Below are 20,814 nucleotides of genomic sequence, written 5' to 3'. Positions count from 1 at the left end.
TGAACAGCCTCAAATTCCTGACAAGTGTTAAGGACGTGTTAATCCAACATCCACCCACATCGTAGACGAAGGCAGTCACGTTAGTGAAAGGAAACCTATAATTTTATACAATATTTGTTCGCGAAGGTTAATTCAATAAAGATCTCTTGTTGGTCATAATATCCTGCATGTTTCTGTTGCCAGATAAGTAGTTCGAAGGATCTTCCATCAATAGTTTTGGATATTACTAAAGATCACGTTCGAACGAATCGCAATTACACAATACTTACTGCATTGTCTCAGCCTTTTACTCTTTGTCAGGCATTATCCCTCCGAGATTAGCCATTTAGGTTAAGTTACAAGCGTCACAATTTTTATAGCAGTTCAATTTTATTACTAAAGCCTGATACGACCACGCAAAGGTGGAGCCTTGGCTCCTTGTATACTCCTAGGGATTCGGACTCATTTCGTAGGCATAACAAGTGACAAGTACAATTATATGTACAATACACTATGTATACACGATCCCGTCCGGGCGTAACTGGAACTAGGCTAACAGCGAATAGAAAAAAGAAAAAGAAAAAAAACAATACAATAAATGTACATTAATTAGGCACTCTTAGAGGGGGGTTTAATGATGAATCGAGCAGGTGGATATTGTAATTCTTCAACTGCGAGATCCTTTTGTTTGGTTTAACGAGTTCCGCACACTTTTTGACATTTGATGACGGATCTGATAACGGGGTCATGTTTTTCGACTTTTCAAACGCAATTTTCTTTATTATTTACACACATGATTGTGGTTACAGCTACCTATGTTCTTCATTCTTGCCTATTTATTGTACGATGCGACGACACGCGTTAGCCGCCATGTCTTCTGGGTTGGAAGATGGGATGATCCTTATATATGGACTTCGACTGCATATTTCAAGGTGAGAGGTTCCGTGATCTACTCCGGTAACCAATTAAAAGCAGGTGAGCAGTAATTCCGGAATTCTTGTATGCTTCACGGAATACCTTAGTGGACTGTCTCAACATCAATTCCGTGTTCTAGCCTTGTCCATAATTACGCTAATAATTAAATAAAAAAACATGGATAATTAACTACGGAATGAGATTTAAAAAGAAAACAAAGTAGAAAATAATAGTTTATTGCGGTCACGAAACTACTACACAAGTTTTTCGTATAAAATACAATATAATCTATTCAAATGAGGAATGTTACTAAACTAAAAAAAAAGAACTAAAAATGGCCTACTTATAAAAGAAAAAATATAAATAATTAACAAAAATTGGTTACATTTAATAAACGTTCTTTATTAAACATTGATCCTCACGGGTTTATAATTTTTATGGTAGTTTTTAAGATTCCATTTATAATTTTTGTGGTAGTTTTTAGACTCCTTTGCGTTTCTCCCTTAAAACCATTGAGGCGTCTAAAATGTACAAATTTCCAGAGACCACTTTAACCAATTAGTAAGAAAATATATTTAACGATTCCTATGGATGAGTTTACTCAAACACACGGACCGACTGTAATCTTTATGTATATTAATTTTACATAATTAGACAAGGTACAACATTTTTAGATCTTTCGATGTTTAGATGTAAGTTATTTATGGACAGTTACTGTGCTTTTTAATAAATAGACACTTACCTTGAATGGCCTGGATTCTTCGGTTCCCAGCAAAGGTGACCTCCAGTCCGTACTACACATGACCCACCAATGCGACATTCAAAAACATTTCGATTGAGGCAACTTTTATACTTATCTGTTACAAATTCGGTAATTGATTTTTATTATCATACTAATTCTTGCTGACGTATACTTTGTAAGAAATATTATACATTACATTTTTTCGGGGTAGATTTAACTTTCTCTATATCGTCTTCTATGACATTAACAGTGTTATAACATTTCTAACAGGCTACGAACGTATGGAAAGTAAGCGATACTTGTCCATTATCCGAATACTGCACTGCGATGTCGAGTTTTAATACTATAATTACGAACTCACAAAACCAAATAAATTCTACTAATTGAGGAATAGTTAATCTCGTCTGGCAACCTTTTACGTTCGTAACATACTTTAATGTTGCCATTATAAAAAACGCAAAGTACGACACTAAAATTCATTTTATAAATAATTATGTTACAATTTATCATTCGATACTTTTCTTTATATGCGTCAACCGTTTATTATTTTGTAACATTCACGATGACAGTACCACTCACTATAATTATATAATCTTACGAAAACTAATCCGGAATCTTAATTAGACCAGTTAAACGAGCAATTAGAACACAATTAAGAACAATCGCATCATCTCATTGTTTTTCTTTTTAATAAAGGACGTAATTAAATGTTTACATTCACGTACGTGCACGTATCTAGATATATTTCTAAACAAAAGAATATTGGTCATAAAATATTAAAATTCTTTCTATGAATAAAAAATATATATTCTCAGCTACATAATAAAAATGTAATAGCAACATTACAGTGCTGTATGCAGACAACACGTGTACGTATTTACGCTTCATTTAAACATTTAATTACGTCCGATATATAATAATAATATATATCGCCTTTTCGCATTAAAAGTGTACAATTTCCAAAAATATTCGAAATTGAGTTAACATGCGTAAACATATTTGTGGTACCTATCACCAGTATTTTTCTAATAAACACTGTCAAAAGAGCGTAGTTTAGTTTTATTATTTTTTATTTTTAGTTTATCTATGTTTTGACTACTATTAACAAAATTAATACATAATTTTATCTTACTTTAAAAGACAGATAATTTAACTGGTTAAAAAATAAAAAATAAACGTTGCAAAGATGATTAATATTAAAAATATCACATGTTAAACCTTTAAAACACTCTCCTGTAAAATTAGTACGTTATGAGATTATACAGTTTTAATGCGAGAAGACGATATACGTTCATAAGATAAATACTAATCGCAATTTAAATATAAATATCGCAGTGCTTCTCAAACCGTGACGAAATGAAATACGAATGTTTGGGAACAATCACCTACTTAAAAAAAAAAAAAAACTTAAATACAACACATACAAACATTTGGTCAAATATTGGATTTAAACGCGTCTTGTAGAATTTCTTCAACTTTGTAGTTCTTATAGACACGTAACGAGAGAAGATCTTATCCTTAATAGTTGATCTAGCTCTAGATAGAGAAACTAGTTTTAGATAATCACTGATAATTTCACGCTGTAATTCCGCGCGGGTAGGTGCAAATTTTTGGTTAAGTCCGTCAACCCTATGAGGTGATGCAATGCATTTGCAGCGCTGATGCAGGCTTCATGCCATGGAGTCAGCTGGGACTCGATGAGATTCAGTAATTCCGTCCCAATGCAATGGGATAAAAGGTGTTTTGGGCATATTCTTATATATTTTTTCTGTTGCTGCCGGTAGTTAAATAAACCCATAAACATAATATAAATGATGGCATTCATTATAAAAATCGAGAATTTAGTAAATGAATATTCGAATAGTTTATTAATAGCGTATGGGAAACTCGATCACGAGGTATTGTGGCCAACATTACCAACCAATAAATCAAACTTGACCAAAAAACGATTCCATTAATACAAAGCTTCATAATTAGACAGAGCCCGTGTCTTGCTGAATGTCAACTACATGTTTGTGGGTATGATCAATAGTAGCTTACACACATACACGTCGGGAGCTATGACGCGTTACATTGCGTACTCAAAGTTACGAAAGCAAAGCGTCAATGTACTAGGAATTCATAATTATCGGGGAAACTTCATCAAGCGTGACGTCATTTGGGGTCAAAATATACGGGCTGTTACACAACGATCAACCACATATCGAGAAGTGAATAGTTATGTAGTTTAAGCGACATATTTGCAACTTCAGAGCGGAGCCATTTAAAGTTTAAATTTAGGAAAGAAAAAAAAACTTCAGCTATTTGAATGGAGTAAGCTTAATCGAAGTTCAATTAAAAACATCGAACTGTTGTTGATGCTGATACCAAATAAAACGCACCTTTAATTACAAAGATAAATATCCTTTCACCCCTCAATATGATATCATACATTCCTATTAGCGTATAAAACTAGACGTGAAATAATATTATTGTGATTATTAAATTTTATTTAGCGATTTGTAATAGCCACCATGAATAATACCACATTTAACCATATGAATAATTTGTACAAGTCTATTGAAAATTAACATCACAACACACGTGTACATGTTAAATGAACCACGGATACGTCGATCTTAAGATTTTTTTAATTTGAATATACTAGCTTTTATTCGCGACTTTGTCCACGTGGAATAATTACTTAAGCATAACGCCAAATTTTACCCGCGACCTCATTTACGTAGAAGGTGCAAATATTTTTGAATAATAGAATATTAAGGGGCTATTTAAGGTATCGAAATCACGCTTTTTAACCGACTTTAAAAGGGAAGGTTATTAGTGCTCCGCTCGTATTGATCTTAGCGTGATGTTACATAGTCAATAAATGGGCTATCTAACACTGAAATAATTATTCAAATCGGACCAGTAATTCCTGAGATCAGCGCGTTCAAACAAACAATCTCTTCAGCTTTATAATATTACTAGCTTTTACCCGCGACTTCGTCGGCGTGGAATAGTTCACAAATAATGCTTTATTTTAGAACAAATTTGCATTAGCATAAAAAACTTTATAGTGAGCCAACCTTAACATATAGACATGTGCTGTCGCGGACTTTTTTTAGATCTTTTAAAAGGGAACAATTCTGTCATAAATTATTTTAGCAGCGCACGCAGCGAAAGCTCTCGAAAGGGAAAAAAAACGATTTTGAAGTATTCTTTATTGGTACTCCGCTTGTATTGGTCTTAGCGTGATGTTATATAGCCTATAGCCTTCCTCGATACATGGGCTATTTAACACTGAATTTTTCAAATTGGACCACTAGTTCCTGAGATTAGCGCATTCAAACAAACAAACAAACACAGCTTTATAATATTAAGTATAGATAATATGATACACGCGACATTCATATAGTATCTTCTCTCGTTACGTTCGTCACTACGTCTGTAAACTATGTACGATCACATTTATTCGGTGAGGTTGTCTGTTCATTTGTTGGGCGAGGTGAGGCCCAGCGCGGCGGACAGCAGCCGGACGACGTTCTTCTGCTCCGTCGGTTCGTTCTCTGTGAAAACGTATTAAGATTATATTAAATCGCCCGACATAATCGAGTATAAAAAAAACGGTAATGGAACTGCTTTGAATACAACAGCATAAAAGCCAGTATACATACATAGGTATATTGGCTTTTATGCTGCGTGCGCTAGAGAGAATGCCAGCGTAATTCGCGTGGGGATGAGAGAGAGTGGAGAGAGGGGAGGGGAGGGGTAGGGGAGGATAGGGAATAGAGAGGGGAGAAGAAGGGAGAGGGTAGGGGAGAGAAAGGGCAGCGCGAGGGGGAAGAGAGAGAGTGTATGCTTTATCGTAAACCATAATAATCAAAATTTTAAAATAATAACTACAAAAAAGTACAATAAACGGTTGTATCACCAAAAACGATGTCTTTAGAAAATGAATTAACCGCCGTGTATTTTTTGATTAAAAAAAAAAAAGATTTTTTTAAGATATAAGATACATTATGCTCACTCTCCTGACCTAACTATTACTTAAAAAAAAAAATGTCAATGAAATAAACACACCTTCATATTTGTAATATTAGTATGAATATGTATATCTATATTATACATATCGAGAGGTGAAAGGTTATTTTGGTTTAAGCGAAATTTTAAATTATGTAAAAAAAAAACATAACAAAAAAACTTCTTTTGAATGAAGTAAACTTAATAGAGGTTCAATTGAGAACATCGAATCGTTGTAATACTAAATAAAACGTACCTTTTAATTACAGAGACTTAATTACTTCTCTAATTGTAATTACTACACTCGAATCTGTTTGAAATATATACTAATTTACGAATTTACGTTGTAGATGTCTATGGGCTCCACTTAACACCAGGTGGGCTATGAGCTCGTCCACTCATATAAGTTATAAATAAATAAATAATCTACTCACCATCTTCTCCGGTGACGTGTTTCTCTAGATTAAGTTTCTCCTGCGCGACCTGATATATTCCCTCCTCGATGGTTCCGGCGCTGATCAGCCGGTATATTGTCACCGGCCGGGTCTGGCCCAGTCTATGACACCTGTCAAAGGAACCGGAATTCGTTACTCGGGACTGCGACGCTAATATCGACTTCATATAGCGTTGTCTCTTTTTTATGTGACAAAAAAGTCACAATCATTACGGTACATTACATATTATTAACTAAATCGTACAAATAGTACCTAAGTCTGGTCTGGGTTGCAAAATCTAAATGATAGTCTAAGTCTAAATGATATATCGGCAAACCCGTAATAATGTAATTAGCGAGCGGGCCTCCAAATTGGTTAATTAAAAATAAAAATAAAATAAAATAAAAAATGAAAAATTTAACGAAGTAAAAAAAACGAAGTATCGACTTAAGTTCTCTGTGTCGCACGCCACGTGACGATCGTCAGTCGTGCGACAGAGACAACGCTATACGAGTCAATTGTTTCTCTATTTCCGAAGGTCGATGTGAAATATCTATCATCGGGTACTGTACAATCGTGAACAATTCTCTCAATTGATATTAACAGGCGCGTCCAGAGGTCCCTGCATTCCAGAAACGTGAGGTCTCCTTCAATACTTCATCGAGTTTCAGTGGTTCTCAAACTAGGGTACGCGATTAAAAAACATTAGTCGTTAGTCTGTACCACCATGTGCGCCTAATGCGAGTTTTTTAATTGTATGGAGTTGAAACAGCTTCCCTTCGTTTGCCGCTAGAGGCGCTGTTCCAACTCCATACAAATTTGAGTTAACTTTTACGCTATCGAGAACGTTAAAAACTTGCACTAAGTACACTGTACGACAGACAATACACAAAACAATCTAAACGTAGTCACTATTTTTGTAATGCAATTATTTATTATGCTCAACATATTTAACACAATGACGTCATACGTGGCTAATCTCGGAGTTGTTTTTTTGTTTAAATCCGTGAATGACATAAACGGCACACATGGTGTAGAGCTCTTAGACATCACAACACGAATACCGTCAGCCTCTAGTTGGAATAGCGCCCCCAGCGGCAAACGTAGTGAACTTGTTCCAAGTACATACAAATTAGAGTTAACTTTTACGCGATCGAGAACGTTAAAAAACTCGCAATAAGCACTGAGCACATACTGAAGACCTGGCAGTACAACGGCTGTCCTAAATTTTTTTTATTGCTTAGATGGGTGAACGAGCTCATAGCCCACCTGCTGTTAATTACTGGTGGTAGGGCCTCTTGTGAGTTCGCGCGGGTAGATACCACCACCCCGCCTATTTCTGCCGTGAAGCAGTAATGCGTTTCGGTTTGAAGGGTGGGGCAGCCGTTATAACTATACTTGAGACCTTAGAACTTATATCTCAAGATGGGTGGCGCATTTACGTCGTAGATGTCTATGGGCTCCAGTAACCACTTAACACCAGGTGGGCTGTGAGCTAGTCCACCCACCTAAGCAATAAAAAAAGTCACACCTGTCTTCCGCCTGCTTGTCGTTGTATGGGTTGAAGTCGATGTCGTGGATGATGACGGTGTCGGCCGCGGTGAGGTTGATGCCGAGCCCGCCCGCCTTCGTCGACAGCAGGAACACGAATATGTTCTCGTTGTTGTACTGGTCTATTAGGTCTTGTCTGAAAATAAACAATAAGGTTCATGATGATGATGATGATGATATTAATTTATCCCTAATGGGAAAGGCAAAGGACTTTAGTCCATACAGCCAGGTCTTGTTTTTGGTAATAATTGGAAATTTTTTTGGTAGTTTTAAAGGCCGAAGCCACGTCTTCATTGTTCTTGATCGTAAGGCCGAAGCCATGTCTTTTCTTATTGTAAGTTCTAAGGTCTCAAATATAGTTACAGCGGCTGCCACACCCTTCAAACCGAAACGCATTACTGCTTCACGGCAGAAATAGGCAGGGCGGTGGTACCTACCCGTGCGGACTCACAAGAGGTCCTACCACCATCATCATCTTTATTGGTGAAGAGATATAAATAAATAAATAAATTAATTTTTTTAGTTTGGAATAGAAGTATTAATACGTACCTCTCCGTAACGGCGGTGCTACCGTCCAGGCGCAGATACTGATACCTCCTGATGGTGAGGTAGGGCTCGAGGATGTCCAGCATCATCGTGAACTGACTGAAGATGAGCACCCGGTGGCCGCCCGCCTTCAGCTTCGGCAGCATCTCGTCCAGCTTTTGGAACTTTCCAGAGTCCAGGATCAGCGACTCCGGTATCGTGTGCTGTTTGCACTGGGAGACGCGGCAGCAGTTAGTATCGGACTAGTGACAGTGACAGTGAATCGGGCTAGTGACAGTGACAGTGACAGTGGCGAAATTCGGAGTTCGCTCTTTTCCTAAATGTCGGTAGCACTATGTCAACTTTGACGGGATTTATTTATTTACCGCGGTTGACGCCGCGGGGCGAAGCTAGTCTAAAAAAAGTAGCCTAAGTTGATTATATGATCAGATACCTATCAGTGAAAGTCCCGTCAAAATCGGTCCAGCCGTTCCAGAGATTAGCCGGAACAAACAGACAGACAAACATTGTAAAAAAATATATTTTAGTGTATGTACCGTATATATGTTCATATGCATGTAGTAAAAAGTTATTTCAATATTACAAACAGACACTCCAACTTTATTGATATGTATAGATATGCTTTTGTCAGCTAGTCCTGTGTCTATATTAATGTATGTATGTATGTATATATGATGGAATTTTCAAAATAAATTTCACCGCAAAACTTTTGATTGATTCGGTTAAAAAAATTTTACTCGGTTTTCATATATGTCTTTTTTTATTAATTTTTTATTTACATACATTAATTGGTGGGCATTCAATATATGTACGTATACAAATTGACGCGCGAAAGAACTTAAAGATAGGTCAGTATATGCGGGTAGATTCAATTCAACGGTAGCTATTAACATGTTAATGGTCTACTAATATATAGACACGTGGCCCTTCCAACAGAGCTGAGCAGCATATCCATACCCAGACAATAGACCGGACGGTGATGTCTTGCCTATTTGAAGGGGGGAATCAGACCACTGATCTTAATTACTGGTGGTAGGACCTCTTGTGAGTCCGCGCGGGTAGGTACCACCGCCCTGCTTATTTCTGCCGTTAAGCAGTAATGCGTTTCGGTTTGAAGGGTGGGGCAACCGTTTAACTATACTTGAGACCTTAGAATTTATATCTCAAGGTGAGTGGCGCATTTACGTTGTAGATGTCTATGGGCTTCAGTAACCACATAGAACCAGGTGGGCTGTGAGATCGTCCACTCTTCGAAGCAATAAAAAAAAAGTGACAAACATTCACTTACATACTGCAAAGCCAACTGGTGTATCTGGAAGTCGGACAGACACAGGAGATCTTGGAAGGCGTAGTGTTCGTTCTTCTCTTTATAGCTCGGCTCCTTGACGAGACGCGCCGCTATCTTCTTCAACTGCGCCTCCTGGTAGTGGTAGCGCAGCAGGAGCGGGTGGTTCGACAGCTTCCGCATGTCCATCATCATGGCCATGCCGCTCTGCTCTGTCGTGGCGTGGATCTGAAGGCGTTATACATTGACGGTAAAGTACTGTCGAGTTCGAACGCGACCACGAATATGTGAGGTAATCGAAGTTACAGCACTGTTGTATATTAGATTTGTTGTTATTTTTTACTGGTCGGAGGTAATGAGAGTCCGAACTGGAATGCTACCACCACCCTGCCTATTTCTGCTGTGAAGCAGTAATGCGTTTCGGTTTGAAGGGTGGGGTGGCCTTTGTAGCTATACTGAGACATTAGAACTTATATCTCAAGGTGGGGGGCGGCATTTGCATTGTAGATGTCTATGGGCTCCTGTAACTACTTAACACCGGGTGAACTCTAATCCATCCACCTAAGAACTAAAACAGTATCTAACCGCTCCGTCCTTGTCGGCGAACCCGCTGATGAGCTCCTTGTAGAGGCGTCCCTGCGCGGCGGACATGGCGCACAGCTGCGTGTGGTTGGTCTTGTCGGGCAGGTCCTGCAGCACGTCCCGCTTCAGCCGCCGCAGCACGAACGGCTTCATTATCCGCTTCGCCTGCGTTATCTGGCTCTGCTCGAAGGCCGGCTCGTCGTCCTCTTTCGCGCCGTCCGTCTTCTTTGTCTTCGATTTCTGAATGCAAATCGAAATATTATTTATGGTGGTTATATATTATTACTAGCCGACCCGGCAGACTTCGTAGTGCCTCAATCGATAAATAAAAGACCTAAACTTTTGTATGAAATAAACTTAAAACTCACAGCCCACCTGGTGTTAAGTGGTTACTGAAGCCCATAGACATCTACAACGTAAATGCGCCACCCACCTTAAGATATAAGTTCTAAGGTCTCAGTATAGTTACAACGGCTGCCCCGCCCTTCAGACCGAAACGCATTACTGCTTCACGGCAGAAATAGGTAAAGGCGGTGGTACCTACCCGCGCGGACTCACAAGAGGTCCTACCAGTAATTAGATGTTATTCCTTCACCATGAAAGTCAATCGTGAACATTTGTTGAGTACGACGTATTTCATTAGAAAAATTGGTACCCGCCTGAGATTCGAACACTGGGCATTGCTCAACACGAATGCACCGGACGTCTTATCCTTTAGGCCACGACGACTTCGAAAGATGTTGTTGAACTTACGGTATTCTTCTGGAACAAGCTCTTCAGGTCGTCGGTCTTCCCGGAGAACATGTGCGGCATCACGAAGCACAGCAGCGACATCAGCTCGATCAGGTTGTTCTGCAGCGGAGTCCCGGTCAGCAGGAGACGGTGTTTAGACTGTGGATCCAAAATTCAACCTTATTGCTTCGAAAATAGCAACTTCGTTATAAAAGCTTTTGCATTTTTTAAAGCGAAACGTGCGTCAACCCTATATATCAGAAACCTTCAACCGAATTCTTGTGAGTTTTTTTTCCCTACGAATGTTGATGGTCTGATGGTCGGATGGGTGAGACCATTTCAGCATAACCTTAACAAGTAGGTGAGCTCACGGGGCTCAAACCTGACGACGTTGCTAATCAGGTGGTCCGTGAGCTCGTCCAGCCACTTAAGTAATAAAAAAAATTAAAACAAAAAACATGAATATGGGCCACTCTGCAACATATTCATTTCGTTATATTTGTGTATTAAACCTTATTGATAAAAATCCTACTTTTTATTAGTATTTTACTAACAAAAACGTTGTGTATTTAATGTAAATTATGTTTACCTTAATTTTAAGGAGATTATCGTATCGCTGCGTGGACATGTTCTTGAGCATGTGCGCTTCGTCGTAGATGACGTAATGCATCGGAGTTATCCTGAACATCTTCCGCTCTTCGGGGCAGCTGTTCACCATGGTGTAACTGAAACACAACAATTCATTTAATCAGCATTCATATTTTTTTATCACACTGACTGACTGAGTTACGAATGTACTAATAATAATAGACTCGATACTAAGAAGTAAGCAAATCGACAGTCCCTACGTATTTTTTTATTATTTCATAATCATTTTCTATTTGTCAATACGCATATTACAAATTTGCGTTGGAATTGGAAAGCGTCCCGATTTCCCCCATCTATTGTATTTGAGACGTTGTGCTCCGATGTCCACTCCGCCCTGGGTGCGGCGCGGGGCGTGTCGTGGCGTGTCGAGGCGGGGCCTGACGTGACGAGGCGTGGCGTGTCGAGGCGGGGCCTGACGTGACGGGGCGTGGCGTGACGGGGCGCGAATTCCGTCGGAGTCCGTCCGTATAATATAAGCAGTGTGTGTTAAGTTACGTGGTGAGCACGACGTCGACGTCCTGCAGCCCGCGCGCGTACTCGATCCTCAGCTGCCGCCGCTCGTCCGGGTGCCCGTAGTACTTGCTCACGCGCAGCGACGGGCACCAGCGGGACAGCTCGCTGCTCCAGTTGTCTGAGCAACATTTTACAAATCAATTAAATAATAATGATAACTATTTTAACGGTACAGAAGTATTCGTAACGTTGGAAAGAGTATAATGACAATAATAAACGAATTGTACCGTAAAAACAGTTTTAATTACGTATTTGTAACGTGCCAAAACCGAAGAAAATATACTATCTATACTAATATTTAAATCTAGTGGTTTTTACGGATGTTCATTTATAGTTATAAATGAACCATGCATCCGATTGACTTGAAACTTGGTATCCATGTAGAAAATACATGTCTTAATGGATAGGCTAATATTTTTATGAGTGTTGGACTCCCTAAATCAGTTGCGGGGGCATTAGTGATGGGAATCTTTGTGGGGGTGAGAAATAATAATGTTAATTTTAAATGCCCAACGAAGCAGACGGGTACAGCTGGTTAATAATAAAAGTAAAACAATTAAAACAAATCATGTATAAAATATGTATTATGTACACTCAGTAAAATGTATGGGGCATTGACCCATACCACACAGTTAATATAAATAGGCACATTGATGTAAATAGTACTAAATGTAACATAGAAAGCAGTTTGTCAGCTTGGGTCTGTGATTGCCTTCATGTATTACATGGAAAACGAACAGGGTTTTTGAACTACATTTCAATTAATTAATTATTAATAATCTAGTCCAACTCACCTAAAGTAGAAGCCGGAACAACAATCAAATGAGTTCCCTTGGCTTGGCCTGTCTCTTTCAAATGCGCAAGAAAGGCTATCACTTGAACTGTCTTGCCAAGTCCCATCTCATCTGCCAGGATCCCGGATACGCCCTGCTTATGGAGTACTGCTAGCCAGTTTAGTCCCACCAACTGGTATGGGGCTAGCTTTAAACTGCAACAGAAATATGTATACAATACAATTGTCTATATATATTATAAGCCAAGACAAAACACTTAACTACCATTTTGTTATATTTCTCAACATATTATAATAATTTTTTTATTTGAAATTGAGAAACTTTAGTAGTATCAAGAATAAAGCTATTTTTAGCTTTTTAACTTTCATGAAAATCCAATTATTTTTTTTAACCCTGGGGAATCCATTTACGGATACCCGGTCCGGGTGGGCAGCGAACCAGGTTAGGTCGGACTCCGGCGCCTCCTGAGAGGAAGAGGGGGACGAGGAGGGCTAAGGTTTGATTTTTTTATTTGATTACTTACCTAGGATCTAAAATCGAGGGTTGTTTGAGACGTCCAGCGCCAGCAGCTACAGCCGCCTCGAGCTGCTGCGCCAGACCAACACACTTCTTCATAAGCCGTTGAATGTTATTCCTGGTTGTTAGTAGCTCTTGAGTGGAGTTTAAGAGATCCGTGCTCAGCATTTTGTTACTATTAAATTTTTCTACCTGTTTCAAATATGATTTTCTGTATTAATTTATTTTCAATGAAAGCGAGCAAATCCTTATGGTAAAAGTAATGAGGGTAACCACACAGATAATGAGCAGAAATTGTCAGGGTTGATGCTTATGTAGTACACAAAAATCCAGTTAAGATACCTGTCACAATTGGTAATTTGTAACACAATTATTTTATTAATATTATTTGCACACACGAGTAGGTACTACCATGGTGAACATTTCCCCGGTGACTGCTTTACACTATGTAGACCAATATACATTTAGTGTTGAATATTAGAAGATAAGTTTTTTATACATACCATATCCAACCATCCTTTGAATGGTCTCAGTGCCATTATAGCCTCTGCTTTCTTTTGTGAGCATCCACTCAACAATGATAGTTCATTCATATTACTTGTGTTTAGGAACTCGAATACCTTCTTTTTGTCACCTATTAAATCGTCTGTCACTTCATTGTCAGAGTCATCACTGAAAATAAAACAATTCATTTTTACCTCAAACAAAAAGAGAGAGGCTCTGAATTTTTCTTTATGTATTCTGTTTGTTTTTTGTTAACTTTACAGAAACTTTTTTAATTACATTTCTTCCTCTTATTTCATTCATAATACATTATTAACATTGACATTGACAGCTCTCTTGGTGTTGATGCTTCGAGATTACAATGTAAACTTGTATCTCATTCTGCTCTGATGAAAAAGAACATAGAAAATTAACCCACCTGTCATAAACTAAATCATCTTTTCCTTTTCTAACACCATAGTCATCATCTTCGCTACCACTGCTGCCTCTTCTGGCTCTGCCGCCCTTTGACACCACTGGCTTCCTCACAACAACATTAAATCTATTGGGACCACTAGTCACTCTCACCATGGTCATGTTACCATTAGTTTTTGAATGAGATGGTGCACTGAAGAAGGTGGATGAGGATCCTTTGTCATTACTCTCAGGGTCGTATTTCAGGAGTTCATCTCTTGAACGCTCTTCATTCCAGCCATGTTTGACTAATTTGTTTTTGACAAGCTGAAAGTACAAAAAGAGAAGGTATCTCTAAAATGTTTAATCACTTCGTTGGTTTGCTACTTAGACACTTAAGCTACAGCACCGTATTACAGTGATCAGTTGAGCCGGCGACTATATTAAATATATTCATATTTGGTTCACGTAGTTGGTTTTTACGTAGACCATTTTTGTTTTTGCTTTGTATTTTTCTAATGCCCTCTAATACAGGGTGGCCCATAAGTCCTTTGATATGAAAAAAAAATTATTAAAATAAAACTAATTACATTATGAATTAAATTTTTATTTACATAAAAAGCTTAAAAAACGGGAATTATTTTTTGAAAATAACATCTCCTAAATGTAATCCGTTGCGATCACGGCACTCTTGCAAACGACGTCTAAAATTGTCGATGACTGCGCGGCACGTCACTGCTGAAATGCTTGTCATTTCTCTGCGGATGTTTTCTTTTAGGGCCTCAATTGACCGCGGGTTTGTGTCGTATACTTTAGCCTTAAGGTAGCCCCACAAAAAAAAATCCATCGGGGTCAGATCTGGACTACGTGGAGGCCAGGAAATGTCTCCTCTCTTAGAGATAACTTTGCCAGGAAAAAGTTGACGGATAACGGGCATAGCAGTGTTACAGGTGTGAGAAGTGGCCCCATCCTGTTGAAACCACGTCCTGGCATTAAAGCCTGAAAAGTTTTGCAATTCTGATATGAAAAACTCTTCGATCATAGCCACATATCGCTCCGACGTAACAGTAACTGCGCGCCCTCTGCCATCCTCAAAGAAGTAAGGCCCTAGGATACCATGGGCTGACATAGCGGCCCAAACAGTCACTTTCGGACTATGTAAGGGCTTCTGATGCTTAAGTTTTGGATTGATGGGGCTCCAATAGCGGCAATTTTGTTTACTAACATGCCCGTTAAGATGGAAATGAGCCTCGTCAGAGAACATTATGTTATTGAAGGAAGTAAACCGATTCAACATTTCATTCGCATAATTTTGTCTTTGAATACCGTCAGTTTCCTTTAATTCTTGAACCAACTGAATTTTGTAAGGGTGCATATGTAAATCTTTCTTCAAAATCCGTTGTAACGATGTCCTGGATACGTTTAATGCTCTGGCGCGCTTACGAGTTGACTGTGTCGGATTTTCGCGAATAGACTGTGTCACTGTGTCTATGTTTTGTTCCGTACGTGACGTCCTTGGGCGACCCAACCGCGGTTTATCTAACGTCGAACCGGTCTCCTCGAACTTAGCAACCCAGTTCTTAATCGTTTGAAGAGTTGGAGTGTCGTCAAAGTTGTGTAAACCTTTGTGTTCTCGAAATTTACGCCGCGCAACGGTTGCCGAATTGTCGTTTTTATAAAACTCGCGCACACAAAACGCACGGTCCGCTCCGGTAAAACGCTCCATCGCGACTAAATTCCCAGAAACCGAAGTTACTCCCCCCGCTTCCCCTGCACCGCTCACGCGCGCCCTGTTCGTTTTATTCAAATTTTACTTTTCAAAGGACTTATGGGCCACCCTGTACAATCCTAGAACAATCTTAAGACTGTATTATTGGTGTCAGTAAATATATTAATCTATAAAGAGTATGCAAATATTTTTCCACATTGTATTCACATTATTAATTTTGTACGGAAGAAGAATTAAAGATGTCTATAAATTAAGCAAGCTAGTAAACAATCTCAAAAACAACAACCAGACAATAAAGAGAAATTTTTATTTTATGACTGGGATAGATCTTTAAAGAGCTTAAGTATTCTTATTTTCAACGCACAGATATACTTTTAATATAGTTTTGTACCAGTATAGGCAGAAAGGTTTAGGGAATTATCAAAGATGATCCTTACCAATGGTGAAATGTCTGGAAACATTTCTAGCATGTTCCTAAAGCGTCTCTCTTTGATAGCTGGAGTAAGTTCAACTTGGAGGGCTGCTTTCTTTGCTGGCGATGCTGGATCGTCAGAATCGGAATCTGGTAACCTGATCCTCTTGTAGACCACAACAGGATTGTTTTGACGTTGGCCAGTGTGGTTTGGAGCTGGCATCCTTATTATTTGTGGTTCTGTTTTGATATCATGAAAGTCTATAATTAACCTATGGACCTGAGACTCTTAGTTATGTATTGACAATTTATGCAAGCAGATCCATGAAGTTTATAGACGATAAACAAAAATTGTATTAGTAACCATGACCTAGCATAAAATATAAATATAAAATTATGTATTTTTTTGTTACAGTCGCGATTCCAATATTTTTTGTTGTGGTTTCTAGCATCTGTCTGCGATTGCTATCTGTGATTCCTATAATACTCTGGAATGAATGACAATAAAGAGACAGACAATCTTGGAAAGCTGGTAATTACTAAAAAAGTGATTGAAAAAATATTGTGGGGGCACAACTTAATCTGAGTTTGGTCAGATCAGATTTGCACCACCCATGATTCTTCAGTCTAAAATGCTCTCCATGTACAGGACAGTGTGGGACAGGATGAGATGGCATAGTATTGTGAGGATGAAAGTCACAGATGGAAGTGGTCACAACCTTTAGACATGAGGGGAAAATTTGGAAGAGAATAACATAATCCCTAGTTACTGTAGTGAGGAATATAAAAATATTACATATGGTGGTTAGTGAAGTTATGGTCAATTCATACTGAACGAGTTAAATGTAGGAATGTAAAAGAATATCACAGTAAGCCTTATGAGTATGTGAATAACAGGCTTTTGTTGAATTAACACAGATTCCAGGCCACCAATCTATTTTATATTAATATTCATTTAAGAATTTATATGTACATATATAAGAAATATCAAGAATTTTATGAGTGTATATATGAGTCGACTATTATCAAAGCCGGCAATGTGACTTTTGGACAATTATTGGTAAATCAGAAAAACGAATTATTGACTTTGTATTCCATTGGCAGTCACAAAACTCTTCTGAACGACATCTTAGATAAATAACAGGTTAAGTATTAACCTTTATTTAATGCAGGTTTTGAACCGTATTTTTTGAAGGAGACGATTATATTCAAATCAATCTGTATTGACATATCAATAACATTTTTTGTCCAAATGCACAGATTGCCACCTTTGATAATAGACGACTCATATATAAGAAATATCAAGATCTGTATAATTCTCAACAAAATCGAATTATCATTGTTTTGTGTGACAGATGTTGAGACTTTAGGAAAAAAACTTAACACTAAATATACCACAACGGGTCAAATGATCCCTTTTGAACTTTTGCATTAAAAATGCACATATCATCTTACTGCTTCTGCACATTTGACTTCATGACTTTTTCTTACCAATTAATCTACAGTTATTATACTATTTTTTTGTTTTGTTTATTTTGAGTAATACTTGTTGTATACCGTTATCTACTTGCTATGGTAGAAATAGGTACCAGTAAGTTGTTGGTATGATTCGTGTTAATGTAATGATATTTTCCTTCAATGTCAATAAGACTACAAAAGAGAAGATATCATACATAAATAAAGTCTAAATTTTCAGATGTTAATGATTACAAGCCAATTTTGAAGAGTTCAATCTCTCGAGAGATGGAACTAAAGTATATATTAAGTTTCTCAGTCTCAATAACTTAATTTTGTGTATGCATATAGTATTATAGTACTTCACTACCCTACTTAGTCTATCGTTTTGAATTCAAATTATTTTTTATTCAGTAAGTAAATAAAAAGTTTACCCTGTTCTATGGTATTTTTGCCCAATTTCCATTTCTGTTTAATTTGCGTTAAACGTTTGCTATTAAAAACGAGAAAGTTAATAACATGCCCAGTCTTTTATTTAGAATGACTGCATTTTATTCTCAAAGTGTTTTTCTATTATTAATTCTCAAAAAACACTGAAAACTAAACTTATAAAAAGATAAGAGCTTGGAAATTAATTAAGAACGTTGTAATATGAAAGATTACTAAACGATCGAAGCGTTAAACTTCTAACGAACAAACTGTCACTCGTGTTGAAACAGAATCCATAACATGTAAACTAAAAACAGCTGCTTAAGACATTTCAGACATTTTTATTTCAAAATTGACTTGAACCTTCAGTAACTTTAATAAATGTCGTTTTTAATGGCGAAAAAAACAGAAGACCGGTAGAAATCTGACCTTGAATACGAGTACCAATATATCCAACTCCTCGTGGTTTACGGTACCAGCACGTGGCTCTATAAGGTACAAACATGAAGACATGATTCTAAATAACTATACTTACGAGAACTCGATGTAGAAGCCTTAATTGTAACTTGGTTACCGGAGCCTGAGGATTCATTTGGTTTTCTCTGAAACCTGTATTGTCTTAGATAACTTAACACACTAGGGCTGTTACTTTCAGACATTTTTATATTATAAATGGTATATATACGACACTGTCGTTTAATTTAACACAAGAGTTATTTTATTAAAAGTAGCGAAATGTTTTACACTATTCTATCGCACTACCACAGCACATTAACGAAACAACATTTCTTTCAGCCATTTTTGTCCGCGAGTCTGCACTCTAGAAAGTTTAGTCCAATACTTTTCAATGTCAATTTTGACAAAATCAATTTCAACCAATGATTTTTAAGAATATTTTTTTACTATTGACAGCAACTTTAATGATCTACCGTACTGTACCTAAAATGGGGCGATTAGGGATTGAGAGGCGAATCGGGAAAAAACCGGGAAAATCTTTCGACGCTCAATATTAGTTTTATATTCGTTGCAAAATCTTCCATTTTTGTAGTTTAATAGTAGAATGTTAAAAGTTCACAAAACAACTCTGAATATGCATGATAATAGCGGCTAACTTATAAAAAATCGCTTTTCTAATTAACTTCCTGTGGTGGTAAATATTTTAGTGCTAGAAACTTTGCTCTCTTTTATTTATTTGATAATAATAGAAGATGACTGTGATTTATAAACGTTATTTAGTGCTTGAACCATCATATATATTAAAGGTAAGTCTCAGTTGTTATTGGTTTTAATGTATTTGATAAAATAAAAATACATGTAAAAATGTGATATTGGGGACGTCATAGGTACAAATAACAACGAAAAAGGGGTCAATTAGGATGAGAATACGTGAAATGGAAACGACCTAAGTATAAATAGGTACAGGTTTGTAGGGTTGTCTATGTAGTTAAATCAGTATTTTTTAAATTTGTTGATAAAAATCTGCTTTATTCGTGATGTTTTTGTCTAGAACTTTTATTCAAAATTATCAATGTGTTATTTTATTGTTTGGTAAATATTTATATTATCAGTTACGTATTATTTTCTATTTTTAGATATGCCTCGCGAGTACGTATCAAAGAGTGCAAAGCCTTTTAAGAGATATGATCCCTTAATATTAAAAACAGCAATAGAAGCCTATGAAATTGGGAATAAGTCCTTAGTTGAAACAGCTGAGTAATTTAATATAAGTAAGTCGATTTTGCACAGACATGTAACAAGAACAATGAAATCTCAAGGTGGACAAAAATGTCTAAGTAATACATAATCAAATATCTAATATTTGTTCAGAGTAGGGGGATTAATCTGATTAGTCCATGAAACAACCGACACACCTAATCTCTAAGTACTTACCAAGAACGAAGAAATATAAACCGTTTATAAGAAAGCCCACTCGTTCGAATTGCGGTGCTTAGTCTCCCATATACAGAATCCTTTGGGACTACAATAATGTCCACGGTAGCGTGGTCTCCGTCAATGTTCATTCGGAGTTGTCCGATTGCGCTGAACTAATTTTAAGTGATGAAATAGATTTTTTTTTTAATTGTCTCACAACTTACAGGACAAATCTGTCGCGGATCATTTCCCAAGTAAATATAAATTAATCATAAGTAAATAAATGTAATCAAGTTTTAGTTATATATATTTTGTTGTTAATGCCCTGTCGATTGCACCTATAATTGAGGTGACATCTGCCATGTCCCCTTGTCAGTTTTTCAATGTTTTTTATTGATGATCACTTGTTGGTGCAACTAAATAAATTAATTAATTAAAACCAAGTAGTGCCATCCGTAGCAAATTTCTCATTTCGTTCCAATTAACCGCAATTTCCGGGTAAATAGGGATTACACCTATTTTTGATTTTTTTGCTCAAACTGGAATGCTAGTTACGTAGTTTTAAATTGGACAACAAAGATGCCCCCAAGACTCAATCATTTTGGTCCTGATATAGCATTATATACATAAACAACTATCTTAAAATTGGTCATAAAGTTGGAATTTGTCCCTAATCGCCCCATTTTACCGGTACTTCACAGATTAGTAATATGTTGATCCACTAAGACAAACTTATTTTATAATATTAGCCAAACACAAGAGAATTGGCCAGCTACACTCCTAT

General features: G+C 37.3%; 1 protein-coding gene and 1 long non-coding RNA gene across 2 annotated transcripts; one reads left to right on the top strand and one right to left on the bottom strand.

Annotated features, from left to right (window-relative positions):
• Positions 1-6: 6 nt before the first annotated feature.
• Positions 7-9,437, top strand: LOC134199302 (uncharacterized). The gene is made up of 3 exons (XR_009973739.1): positions 7-79; positions 789-911; positions 8,144-9,437. It is a non-coding gene; the product is annotated as an uncharacterized LOC134199302 (long non-coding RNA).
• LOC101735864 (SWI/SNF-related matrix-associated actin-dependent regulator of chromatin subfamily A containing DEAD/H box 1 homolog) lies at positions 1,115-19,020 on the bottom strand. The gene is made up of 15 exons (XM_012697970.4): positions 18,694-19,020; positions 16,300-16,514; positions 14,159-14,460; positions 13,740-13,908; positions 13,244-13,428; positions 12,721-12,914; positions 11,909-12,044; positions 11,355-11,490; positions 10,787-10,924; positions 10,037-10,273; positions 9,455-9,679; positions 8,170-8,378; positions 7,601-7,756; positions 6,070-6,200; positions 1,115-5,181 (listed from the first exon to the last, which is right to left on the bottom strand). The coding sequence occupies exons 1-15, from the start codon at positions 18,815-18,817 to the stop codon at positions 5,105-5,107; spliced, it is 2,634 nt and encodes an 877-aa protein (XP_012553424.1). The 5' UTR covers positions 18,818-19,020; the 3' UTR covers positions 1,115-5,104.
• Between the last annotated feature and the right edge of the window lie 1,794 nt (positions 19,021-20,814).

The sequence above is a fragment of the Bombyx mori genome, chromosome 8, assembly GCF_030269925.1.
Source record: "Bombyx mori chromosome 8, ASM3026992v2".
NCBI lineage: Eukaryota > Metazoa > Arthropoda > Insecta > Lepidoptera > Bombycidae > Bombyx > Bombyx mori.
This window is presented reverse-complemented; position numbering and strand designations above follow the sequence as displayed.